The sequence below is a fragment of the Camellia sinensis genome, chromosome 6 (genome assembly GCF_055761805.1).
Source record: "Camellia sinensis isolate YWXY chromosome 6, ASM5576180v1, whole genome shotgun sequence".
NCBI lineage: Eukaryota > Viridiplantae > Streptophyta > Magnoliopsida > Ericales > Theaceae > Camellia > Camellia sinensis.
In genome coordinates this window covers 179,030,587-179,044,520 of record NC_138966.1, presented here as the reverse complement: position 1 = coordinate 179,044,520, position 13,934 = coordinate 179,030,587, and the positions used below count along the sequence as shown (strand labels likewise).

The 13,934-nt window shown below is 35.5% G+C and overlaps 1 protein-coding gene across 1 annotated transcript; it reads left to right on the top strand.

Annotated features, from left to right (window-relative positions):
- The first annotated feature begins 4,988 nt into the window (after positions 1-4,988).
- On the top strand, positions 4,989-8,716 carry LOC145793863 (disease resistance protein RUN1-like). The gene is made up of 6 exons (XM_082876745.1): positions 4,989-5,345; positions 6,751-6,827; positions 7,337-7,480; positions 7,596-7,986; positions 8,113-8,433; positions 8,561-8,716. The coding sequence occupies exons 1-6, from the start codon at positions 4,989-4,991 to the stop codon at positions 8,714-8,716; spliced, it is 1,446 nt and encodes a 481-aa protein (XP_082732871.1).
- The last annotated feature ends 5,218 nt before the right edge of the window (positions 8,717-13,934 follow it).

Below are 13,934 nucleotides of genomic sequence, written 5' to 3'. Positions count from 1 at the left end.
TATATCATATTTTAAATTATTGAGAAATATTTTGATAAAAAAGGAATAACATTATCATAAAAATATATAATTGTATCATTAATTTTTTTAAAATACAATAATTTCACTTTAGGTAATGGTTAGTGATGGAAAAGAGATAAGAAAAGAGCAAATGGAGGGTATTTCTGACATTTTATTACAAAAATTAATGATATCAAGGAAAAAGTTATTAGAAGGGATGTATTTGTAGAAGTAAGTGTAATTTCCAAAATCTCAAGAGAAGTCTCTGTAATTGTCAGAAATCTCAAGAGAGGTACGTGTAATTTACCCAAATTTATTTTAATTGCAATAATAACGAAAAAGAAGAAATTGAATTAGAATAATGCTATATGTACCAATTTGTACGCTAACTAGTGTACCAATTGAAGATGTGGCATAATTTAAAAAGTTTTTGGTATTTGTAATGTGAGTGTGGTCAATAATAATGTCATAATTAGTGTTAGTACATTAATTAATACATGTAGCACCCCCAATTGAATTACAATTGATGAAATATTTTTCTATTAAACTACTAAACCACCCTGTCTTACATCTCACTTTTTACAAACATCATTCATTATGTGATAATCAACCAATCAACACAAGGCTGGATATGATGTCATGTTAGGTCGAGTCATTTTGAGTTAAGGAGTTAAAAACGTGAATACAAACCCGACTTGTTTGGTAAAAAAAATATCAACAATGATTCATCCCACTAAAAATATCATCACTAATAGTACTAATGCATTAAAAAAGTAAAAAAAAAAAAAAAAAATACAACTCCAAGGCCAAAACATCACATCATTAATGGCGGGACTCACTGCCACCTAATTAGTGGGAACACTAATTAGTGCTCCCAAGCATTTTTCAAAAAATATTATGTGACATCACACTTAAGAATTCCTCCGAGAAGCAACAATAATAATCCCATTTGAGTTGGGGTTCCAACTTCCAAGAAGCTCTGATGTTGGGATTGTAAGAAACACCTCCTTAAGTTAATGAAAATTAAAATTTTACCAACAATTTTGTTGAAGTTTTTCATTTTCTCCCTTTTATATTTCATATATACCCCTTAAACTTTTGTAGCCCTTTCCCTTCTATTTTTTTCAATAAATGTTTTACAATTCGGCCCTTCTAATATTTATTTTGTTAAAAGTTCTCCTTATATATTCTCTTACCATTCAAACTACTCTCACATATTTATAACGAGTTTTGGAATTACGAGTTTTAAATTTTATCACTTACTCTTAAATGTTCTCATTTGTTTTTTTTTTTTCTTTCCCTAACATTAAAACAAAATAAGAAAATATTATGATTGTGATATTTTGGGGCTTTTAATTACAATTCAACAGTAACAAATTTAAAATTACACTAGACATGGAAACGTTAATCTTTATTACAAAAGTGATTGGAATCTCATAATTTTAATACAAAACTATCCCTCTCACTACTTTCTCCTGTTTCCTTCACCCTCTCTCTTACTTTTCTCTCTCAGTTAATTAAAACAAAATTCGTAATAAATCTCACAAATCCCTCCTGCCTACAATTGATTTTGATATCTAATCTTAAGTTAATCCATGGCTGCTAAAAGATCCGAAGATGACTCTGCTTCTTCATCATCTTCAGCACAACCTTGCTGGATCCATGACATGTTCTTGAGTTTCAAAGGTGAAGATACCCACAAAAACTTTACCGATCATCTCTATGCTGCTTTGGTTCAAGCTGTGGAACTCACACTTCAGGGATGATGATGAACTCCCAAGAGGACATGGCATATCTTCGGCCCTGCTAAAATCAATCAAAGAATTGTGGATCTCCATTGTTGTTTTCTCAAGAAACTATGTTTCTTCGAGATGGTGCGTTTATGAGCTTGTGAAGATCATTGAATGTAATAAAACAAATGGGCAATTAATTCTACCAATTTTCTACGATGTTGATCCATCCAACGTACGGCACCAAACAGTGTGTTTTTCAGAAGCATTTGCGAGACACAAAAGCTTAATGTGGATGAGATGGAGAAGGGGGAGGGGTGGAGACCTACCCTCTCTGAAGCTGCTAATTTATGAGGCTGGGATTTGCAAAATGTTGAAAATGGATAATATGTGCTGAACTTCCTTTTAATACCATGTTGATCCTTGTTGATTTTACAATTTAAAAAAAAATGCATTTGTCTATTTTAATATTTATTGAGAATTTTATTTATGGATTTAATATAATAAAAAAAAATCAATTTGTATGCTTATACATGTATAGCTTTTAATTTAGCTCTGTCACAGTTAAAAAAATGAAATGAGTGCTATGCTTTGATTGATGCATATATGGAATGTTTACTCCTCCAATCATGTTCAGGGCCTGATATAATATAACGCGAACGTACCAAAGCATACTACACACATATATTATACTTTATGCATATACAACTTATTTGTTTCGTCATAGTTAGTTCACTCTGGAGTGGGGTTTGTAAGGTTTTGTATTTCCATAATATGGTTTACTTTTAATTTGGATTGAAATTGACAAGCATGAAGCAAAGTTCATCTGAAAAATTGTTAAAAAGGTTTTATGTGAACTGAAACATATATTCCTAAATGTTGCTGTGATCCTAGTTGGAATAGATTCTCATGTTGAAAACATAAATTTGATGTTGATCATCAGATCAAATGATGTTTGAATGATTGGTATATATGGCTTGGGTGGAATAAGCAAAATAACCATTTCAAAAGCTGTGTATAACCATATTTTCCTCCAATTTAAAGGAAGTTATTTTCTTGCAAATGTTAGAGAAGTTGCAGGACAACTCTGTTGGGATCTGGGATCCCGCCCAAGACCTTATAGAAATCATTGCAAGCAGAAAAACACACCCACACATAAGGAGACACAATATTTTACGTGGTTCGGCCCAATGCCTACGTCCACGGGAGAGTAACCGGTTATCACTATACCAATGAGGAGATTACAGAAAGATTACAATAGAGGAGGAGCTCACACTCTCCTCACTCAGCCACTCACCCGTCTCCCTCGCTCACACCGAGGGAGACGGTCTCTCCGCCTCACATCTCTCACTCTCTTTGTTGTCTCACGGTTTGCTCACATTTTGCTCTCTCCTCTCAACCTCCATTTATAGGTGAGGGAGTAGGTGGGAGAGCCTTTGGGCAGCCTCCATCCTTGACTCTTCAAGATGGTTGGTGGCCTTCCATTGTTGACCAAGGTGTGTTCCCATGGAAGAGCATCACCTCCTTCACATGGGGTGAATTCAACAAATCACCCCCTCAACCCATGTGAGGTGATCCACTGCACACACTGCTGCTAATCTTGTCACGCCCAAATTCAACATAGTCTGCATCTCTTCACTGAGACGCTGCATCCCCTGAAGCTAGAGATAAAACACCAGAGATACAAGAGGAGGAGGGAATCCGACATCCTCAACTCAACTCACACCACTCTCTGATTTGGAGAGAACCGCTGCTCCTATCTCCTACAGATCTCTTCCACACTTTCTGTCTCGGATGTCTTCAGCATAGTCTGCATCTCCTCACTGAGATGCTTGCACCCCCTGAAGCTAGAGATAATACACCAGAGATATAAGAGGAGGAGGGAATCCTACATCCTCAACTCAACTCACACCACTCTCTGATTTGGAGAGAGCCACTGCTCCTATCTCTCACAGATCTCTTCCATGCTTCTGTCTCGGATGTCTATACCTGCTATGCTTGAACTTGCGCAACCAAGATATCCGACACCCCCTGATTGGATGTCCTGCACCCCCTGCTTGGATGCCCTTGACTATCATGCAACTCCTTGCATGATGAACACTGGAGCAACTAGAAAACTTCAGAGTTTGACACATCAACATCCTCAAGTTTCCTTGCTCGGAGCTTATTTCTGAACAATCAGCCTTTGCCCTTCTGCACTTCTGAACAACCTCCTGGCGTTTCCACATACGCTTGTTGTCTGTGCTGCAATCCCTGATGTTCGGTTCTGTCTCACTTGTCCGTACTGATGTTTGACAGTTAGCCCTTCTGTCAAGACAACTTCCACCGGTCTGTACAAGTTACCACTATGCAACTCCGTGCATAGTGCTCGCACCCATGGCTTCTGGTCTCCCTGCGTCAAGCTTGCTTGAGAGATCTGCATCAACTCTATCATCTGCTGCCATGGAACTAAAGAAACCACCATAGAGAAATAAGACTTGCCACTCCTTGGCACGCACTCTTGCGTTTTACCTGTCTCAATTTCTCTGTCTGGAAGTTCCTGTGAACTGTCAACAACCCGCTGCTGCACACTCTTCTCGCGCTTCTGTACGACACTCTAGCGTACCCTTGCACTGTTGCACGTCTGCAATTGTACATCTGCGCTTAGTATGCTCCTCTGCAACTATTGTTGCACGTCTGTATTTTGTATTTTGCTCCATTTTAGTGAAAACTTCTCATTTCTGTCCGTGGATGTAGGCATTGGGCCGAACCACGTAAATATTGTGTTCCCTGTGTGTGTGAGATATATTTCTGGGTGTGTTTGATCCTAACAAACTCAATGGCCTAGTTCAATTGCATGAACAACTTCGTTTTGAATTATTAGGGACAAAGAATCTAAAGATTGGCAATGTTGACAGAGGAATTAATTTGATGAAAGAAAGGCTCCATTCTAAAAAGGTTCTCATTGTTCTTGATGATGTGGATTAATTAAGTCAATTGAATACCTTGGCAGGAAATCGTGATTCGTTTGGTCCAGGAAGTAGAATCATCATAACAACTAGAGATGATCACTTGTTGAAGGGATTGAAAGTTGATGACAGATACATGGCTAAGGAATTGAATCACAAAGAGTCTCTACAGTTTTTCACTTGGCATGCCTTTGGCAAAACCAATCCATTAAAAAATTATGCAGATCTTGCAAATGGTAAGTTATGCTAGTGGGTTGCCAACCTGCCACTAGCTCTTGAAGTTTTGGGTTCTTATTTGTTTGGAAGAGACATGGTGGAATGGAAAAGTGCATTTGATAAATTACAACAAATTCCTCATGAGAAAATTCTGGAAAAAAATAGGATAAGTTTTGATGCACTAGATGATGACAACATGAAGGATATCCTCCTTGATATTGCATGCTTTTTCATTGGAATGGATAGAGACTATGTCATTACTATATTGAATGGTTGTGGTTTCTTCGCTGAAATTGGAATTAGTGTTTTGATTAGTAGATGTTTACTAAGAATTAATGTGCAAAATAAGCTGACGATGCATGATCTACTTTGGGATATGGGGAGGGAAATTATTCGTGAAGAATTTCCAAAGGAGCTTGGAAAGTGCAGTGGATTGTGGTTTCATGAATATGTTTGCTATGTTCTTTAAAAAAAACAAGGTAAGAGTCGAATCTTAATTCTTTCTAGTGAGTTAGTAAGTTTCTAGCTTGAAATGCTAATTTCAATTATTTAATAGTCTTTCTTCCTTTTAATTTTCCATTTTGCTTTTAAATATTACTATATTAGGGAACAGAAGCAATCGAAGGTGTGAGCCTAACCCTACCCATGTTAAAGAAGATAAAATGAAGTAATAAAGCATTTGTTGGGATGCATAAGCTAAGACTGCTTCAAATAAATCATGTGCACCTTAGTGGAAAATTTGAACATCTATTTGAAGGTGGCTCTGTTGGAAAATTTTAAAAATAAATCTAGAAAATTTGGAATTAAGTAATTAAATAATATTAATATTAGTAAATGGGTAAATTGTGAAACACTTGTTGATATTGAGAATTATGAGTAAATATTTTTTTTTAATATTTGTGTGTAATTAACAAAGAGATGCCTTACTAGGATTTGTAGGTGTATGACTAAGTAAAGAAAAAAAAAATTATCAAAATTGTGCCGTTTGTTGGCATAACTGTTCCTGCTGCCTTGAGGGGCAGCAATATCTCCCAATCCTAATTGGTATTTGGAGGAAATTTGACCAGATGTTTTATTGGTACTTGGTTGATATAATTTCAGAAACAAGGAAGCTAGAAAGACAATAGAAAAGTCTGCTCAAGGACTATTCAATTGTGACCCTTCTTCTCTCCTGTTTTGCTCCTCTTCTTCTCTATTTTCTGCAAAGAAAAATTAGCTTTGATTTTTTGTGTTTTTAGATTGATTTCTTTGTAGTTTAAACACACACTTGCTTCCAAAACACCCAACAGTTGCCTCTCCACTCCACAAATCCCTCCAAAGCCATCAGATGGAGGAGCTTGCAATTTGCAAATAACTCTTTCTTCCCTTTGGCTGAATCACTATTTATTTATTTTTGATCAGATGGCCGAATCACTATTCACTCACACTGTATTGCAGCCTACAATTTATTTTATCATCCATGGCTTCTAAAAGAACCTTAGATCATTCTCATTGTTTTCCAGCCCCAAAAAAGAGAAAAGTCTCTTCTTGTTTTGCTTCTTCATCATATTCGACACAACCTCGTTGAAGCTATGACGTGTTCTTGAGTTTCAGAGTTACTGATCATCTCTACAAGGCCTTGGTTCTAGTTGGAATTCACACCTTTAGGGATGATAATGAACTTCCAAGAGGACGTGAAATTTCTTCGGAGCTGCTAAAATCAATCAAAGAATCAAGGATCTTTATCGTTGTTTTCTCAAGAAACTATGCTTCTTCGAGATGGTGCTTTGATGAGCTCATGAAGATCATTGAATGCAAGAAAACACTTGGACAATTAGTTCTCCCAATATTCTATGATGTCTGTCCATCTGATGTAGGGAAACAAACAGGGTAATTTGGAGAAGCATTTGGAAGACAAGAAAAGCGTTTTACGGATGAGATGGAGAAGGTGGAGGTGAGGAGAGCTGCCCTCCCTGAAGTTGCTAATTTTCAGGCCGGGATTTGCAAAATGTTGCTGATGGGTAATGTTTTAACATCCTTTCAATTTTGCTGATGCTGCTGCTATCAATTTTAATCTTTAACTAGAAAATCCTACCATGTTGATCCTTGTTGTTTTTATAATTGTCTATTTTAATATTTATTGAGAATTTTATTTATGGATTTGATTAAAAAAAATCAATTTTTATTCGTATACATGTATATCTTTTATTAAAACTGACTTATAATCCTTTCGTCAATAATTTTACCAAAGTGCATACTACACACTTGTATACTAGACTATATGCATACATATACAACTTATTTGTTTCATTGCACTATATTAAATATAAATAATTCAGTTTATAACTTCAAGATGTTTTGAATTTTATATTTCTTAACTTCATACTGGGAGTGGGGTTTGTAAGGTCTCATATTTCCATAATGTATACTTGCTTCACTTTTTATTTGGATCGAAATTGACAGGCATGAAGCAAAGTTCATCAGAAAAATTGTTAAAGAGGTTTTATGTGAACTGAAACATACATTCCTAAATGTTGTTGTGCATCCAGTTGGAATAGATTCTCGTGTTAAACAAGTAAAGTCATTGTTGAGCGTTGATCAGATGATGTTCGCATGATTGGGATATGCGACTTGGGTGGAATAGGCAAAACGACCATTGCAAAAGCTGTGTACAACCATATTTGCCCCAATTTGAAGGGAGTTATTTTCTTGCAAATGTTAGAGAATGTGCACGACAATTCAATGGTCTATGTCAATTGCAAGAACAACTTCTCTTTGAATTATTAGGGATAAAGAATCTAAAGATTGACAGTGCTGATAGAGGAATGAATTTGATAAAAGAAAGGCTTCACTCTAAAAGGGCTCTCATTGTTCTTGATGATGTGGATCAATTAAGTCAATTAAATACCTTGGTAGGAAATCGTGATTGGTTTGGTCCAGGAAGTAGAATCATCATAACAACTAGAGATGAGTACTTGTTCAAGGGACTGAAAGTTGATGAAAGATACATGGCTGAGGAATTGAATCACAAAGAGTCTCTGCAGCTTTTCACTTGGCATGCCTTTGGTGAAACCAATCCATTAGAAAATTATGCAGATCTTGCAAATGGTATAGTAAGTTATACTAGTGGGCTGCCACTAGCTCTTGAAGTTTTGGGTTCTTATTTTTCTGAAAGAAACATGGTAGAATGGAAAAGTGCATTTGATAAGTTATAACAAATTCGTCATGAGAAAATTCAGGAAAAACTTAGGATAAGTTTTGATGCACTAGATGATAACATAAAAGATATCTTCCTTGATATTGCATTCTTTTTCATTGGAATGGACAGAGGCTATGTCATTACTATATTGAATGGTTGTGGTTTCTTTGCAGAAATTGGAATTAGTGGATTGATTAGTAGATATTTACTGAGAATCAGTGCAAACAATGGGTTGATGATGCATGATCAACTTAGGGATATTGGAAGGGAGATTATTCGCGAAAAATATCCCAAGGAGCCTGAAAAGGGCAGTAGATTGTGGTTTCATAAAGACGTATACTACGTACTTGAAAAAAACAAGGTAAGAGTCGAATCTTAGTTCTTTCTGGTGAGTTGGTAAGTTTTAGGCTTGGAATGCTAATTTCGGTTAGTTTATAGTCTTTCTTCCTTTTAATTTTCCATTTTGTTATTAAATATTACTATTTTAGGAAATGGAAGCAGTCGAAGGTTTGATCCTGATCCCACCCATGTTAAAGAAGATACAATGGAGTAATAAAGCATTTGCTGGGATGCCTAAGTTAAGACTGCTTCGAATAGATCATGTGCACCTTGTGGAAATTTTGACCATCTATTTGAAGAGTTGAGGTGGCTCTGTTGGCATAACTGCCCATTGGAGTATTTACCATCCAATTTTCATCCAAAGAAACTTCTTGTTTTAGACATGCAGTTCAGCAGATTTAAAACACTTTGGATAGATGGCAAGGTATGACATTCTTAGCAAATTCATTGTTGTTTGGGATTTGGATAAATTATGTAGTGGATCATGATGGAATTTTTTTATATATAATTTTGTATATTTTTCTAGTTTAATTGCACTTCAAGAGCTTAAAAATTCTAAATCTCAGTAATTCCAAATGCCTAACAAAAAGCCCCATCTTCTGCGCACTACCAATGCTCGAGGAATTACTGCTTGAAAGTTGTACAGGTTTAATGGTGCTCCATGAATCAATTGGGCTTCTAGATAAACTTGTTCACTTGAATTTGAAAGATTGTATGAACCTCATGTATCTTTCAGGCATTATCTGCAAGTTGAAGTGTTAAACATCTAAATCTCACTGGTTGTGCAAAACTAGAGGCGTTTCTAGAGCAATTAGGACATATGGACAGCTTAACAGAGCTTCTTGCAAATGGAACAGCCATTAAACTATTGGAAATGGTTTAGAAATTCTGGGTTAATAATAGAATATTTCCCCCTAAGTTTGGTCTATTTTTTAGGTGGGCCCCGTGCATCGATTTTCGCGGGTCAAAGTGGTAACGCGTTCTATGCCGCGTTGTGATTCACGTGGTATATTTGGTTGCTCAAAACCATTACCAAGTGAATGGAAAATTGAAGCCAAAGTATGCTCCATGGAAATGGAGTTTTGGTGGAAAATCCTTAAAGGTTTGAATAAGGCTTGTCCCACATTGATTTGGTGGGAAGTTTTGAATGGGTTTATAAGGCATGGGATTGGAACTAGGGTGTGCCCCAAGGGGTACCCAAGTGTTTTAGAGAGGGAGGTAATGGGCAAAATGAGCTAGACCCATTGGACCTAAAAATCACCACACACGTGCGCGTGCCGCCACCGTTCGTTCGGTCGGCTGGGCTGGGCGTGGGTGCGTGGTTGGGTTGGGCTTGTTCGGCCCAATACCTATCTTTTTGGGCCAAAAACATTTGAATTTAATTTTATTTTTTGGTAAAATAAAATCCAGGATTCAAATTAATTCCGAAAATAAACTGGTTCGGAATTTTGAACCCAACAGATTCAAATCTGTTTAAATTCAAAACCAAACAGGTTTCATACCTGTTCAAACAGGTTTGCACCTGTTTAATTCAAAACCTGCAGCCTCCACTACATCTATAAATAGGACAACCCTCATTTGATGTTTAACACATTCAGAAATTTCGTACTTCACCTCTGCAAATTTATTCTTCATTTTGCTGTATTTAATTTTTGTGAAAAATAGTATAAACACTTAGTGTGTTCGTTAGGCAAACAATTTGTAGTGCTGCTATTTTGTAGTTGATCATTTCATCCTGGGAGATAGACGTCCATATTCTGAAAGCACCAAGGAGAGGACGAATCTATCTTAAGGACACAATGTCAAACACTGGATTTGATCAGATATTTATTAGAAGAAATTAATTACGTAAGTTGTTTAATATATTATTCTGTTTTATTTGTTTATTAAATCAAATTTTAATTTTGTTTTTGTAACAAAATAAAATCTGTTTTTATTTATTTATTTCTAGTTTGATTTTTGTAATCAAACAAATTCTCCCCTTTCCTTTTTTTCTTTATATTCTTGTTGTTGTTTAGTATACAACAGAATTTAATCTATTTAAATACAGTGAAGATTGTCCAACAATCTTAAGACAGATTCCATTTTTTGGTATCTTCATTGTATTTAATTTTCTGATTTCATAAAGACATATTCTGGTTAGAAAACCAAATAGTGATTTATGCTATTTGACAGATAGTAGTAATATACTGTCTCTTTTCTTTGACAACTAGTAGTAATATACTGGTGTCATTAACAATTGCAGAATATTAATTTGTGTTACAAAAAATTATTGTGGTATTTTATTTTTCTAGTTTTAGTAACAAGGAAAATAAAATTATTTTGTGTTATAATTTATTTTCTGGTTTTAGTAATTAGAAAATTAATTTATGTTTTAATTTTTTCTGATTTTTTTAATCAGAGATTATGGCTACTGCTACTGAAACTACAACTGGAACTGGTACTCCGATTGTTACACCAACACCGGTCCCTATCCAGAACCATGTTAATGTACCAATAAATCATGGAGAAAAATCAAAAAAATTTAACGGTACTGAGTTTAAGAGATGGCAGCAGAAGATGCTGTTCTATCTTAAAACTCTTAATTTGGCCCGGTTTCTCCATAAAGAGGTTCCAGCACTTAAAGAGGGTGAAAGTGATCGGCAAGTTGTTGCCGCTGTAGATGCTTGGAAACATTCAGATTTCCTATGCAGAAACTACATCCTCAATGGCCTTGACAACATGTTGTATAATGTTTACAGTCCTTTGAAGTCAGCAAAAGAATTGTGAGATTCTTTGGAGAAGAAATACAAGACAGAGGATGCCGGCACGAAGAAATTTGTTGTCGGTAAATTTCTGGACTTCGTTATGGTAGACTCCCAAATGGTAATTTCTCAAGTTCAAAGTTTTCAATTAATTTTACATGATATTCATTCTGAAGGTATGTCTCTAAGCGAGTCTTTCCAAGTCGCTGCTTTAGTGGAAAAGTTACCACCGGCTTGGAAAGATTTCAAAAATTATTTAAAACATAAACGCAAAGAGATGACCATGGATGAACTTATTGTAAAACTGAGAATTGAGGAAGATAACCGTAAGGCTGAAAAGAGGAATGGGAAAAATCCCATTGAGTCCAAGGCTAATGTGGTTGAACAAGTTAATAAACCACATAAATAGGAAGTTTACTGGAGATGGTCCTAAACAAGGCGATAGCAACAAGAAGTTCAAAGGAAAATGCTATAACTGTGGCAAGACTGGACATAGAGCTTATGACGGCCGCCGCCTTAAGAAGGATCATGGAAGTACAAGCAAGAAGACCACCAATCAAGCCAATGTAACTGAATTAGATTACATCTCTGACAGAGTGAATGACATCAACCTCTCTGCTGTGGTATCTGAGGCTAATTTGGTTGGAAATCCTAAGGAGTGGTGGGTTGACACTGGAGCAACTCGTCAAATTTGTGCGGACAAGAAGATGTTCACTACCTACAATGAGGCTGCAAATGGTGAACAACTTTTCATGGGAAATTATTTTACTTCTACTGTGGCTAGACAAGGGAAAGTGATCTTGAAGATGACATCAGGGAAAGAACTGACCCTCAACAACGTACTGCATGTACCTGACATCCGGAAGAATTTAGTTTCTGGTTCTTTGTTAAGTAAAAATGGTTTTAGTCTTGTTTTTTGAGTCTGATAAATTTGTATTAACAAAGATTGGTATGTATGTTGGTAAGGGATACATGAGTGATGGTCTCTTTAAATTGAATGTAATGACAGTTGTACTGAAAGTTGCTATGAATAAAAATAACACATCTTTTGCTTATATTCTTGAGTTAAATTTATGGCATGATAGATTAGGACATGTGAATTTTGATGCTTTGCGTAAATTAATTGGTTTAGATTATATACCAAAGTTTGAAATTAATCCTAATCATAAATGTGGAATTTGTGTAGAAGCGAAACTAACTAAGGCTCTATTTAAATCTGTTAAAAGTAAAACCGAACCTCTAGAATTAATTCATACTGATGTATGTGATCTAAAATTTGTTCAAACTAGAGGAGGCAAAAAGTATTTCATAACATTTATCGATGATTGCACAAGATATTGTTATGTTTATTTACTTAGAAATAAAGATGAAGCCTTAAAAATGTTTAAAGTCTACAAAACAGAAGTTGAAAATCAACTTGGTAAAACCATTAAAATGGTTAGAAGTGATAGGGGTGGTGAATATGATGCACCACTAAATGAATTTTGTACACAACATGGCATTATTCACCAAACTACAGCACCTTATTCTCCACAGCAAAATGGAATTGCTGAAAGAAAGAATAGAACCCTAAAAGAAATGATAAATGCCATGTTACTAAGTTGAGGCTTACCACAGAACTTGTGGGGGGAAGCAATATTGTCTGCTAATTATGTTCTTAACAGAATACCTCCCAAGAAATGTAACGCCCTCAAAAATAACCCATTATATATATCATTGACAAGCATTACTTAAAGAAGACAATACGTTAATTCATTCATCAGAGTATTACTAAATAAAGCATTACATGTAACATTGAATAAAATGCCTTACAGGCTTACATCTTTCCAAGCCAACACTTGGATACAAAAATATGAGTTCTAACTCAAAACAAGAAAAGCCCTAGGCTTGAATGTTTACATGTACTAATAAATAAAGACAATTAACTAAAGGTAGTCTTCTTCAAACCAGAAGCCAAACCCTCCCAAGCTAAGTCCTTGGAGGTAGTTTATCACCTGAACCTGAAAATGATGTTCCCATAAAGGGTGAGCCACAGCCCAGTAGAAATATACTAAACCACATATAAGCAATGAATAAAGCAATAGCATTCAATAGATGGTTAACCAAGATAATCAATTACATCATTTTACAGTCTCGTGACACTAATGTCTAAGACACGTTTTACTTTCCAATTTATCAATATGGCTCAGAACCTGGCCAACCTTACAACAGTGAACTATATAACATATTCACATTACTTCCAATATCAACAACAAATGAGACTCAAGCTCATATCAAACACTTCATACTTCCAGATTGATACACATTTTAGTGCTGTATCAATAAAACACTTCTATATAAATAAGCACACATAAAAGTGATGCTAATGGAGTCCATCCCCTATCTCCTCCCAAACAAAATCCGGTTTAGAGGTCCATCTCCTATCTTCCCCTAAACCGTGGAGTATATCCCCTATCTCCTCCCACACACAAAACAATGTATGCAAATGCAATGCTCAATCAATACACGTATTTTCTGTATCAATACCATAGTCAAAATCAATGACTTAACCAAAGTGATTAGTTTCAGTTGTTCCTAATCCACATGCAAAGTCTACAACAATCACGACTATCCTCCACCGATAGCCCAAAACAGTTATTTCTAAACTGAAAATAACTATATCAACAATTAAATAGACAAATGATTCCAATTACACAATTACGCTATTTAATCAATGAATTCCCAATTCCATGAATTACTTATACAAATTAATTCAATAACACTACTAGAGTTTTTCCCA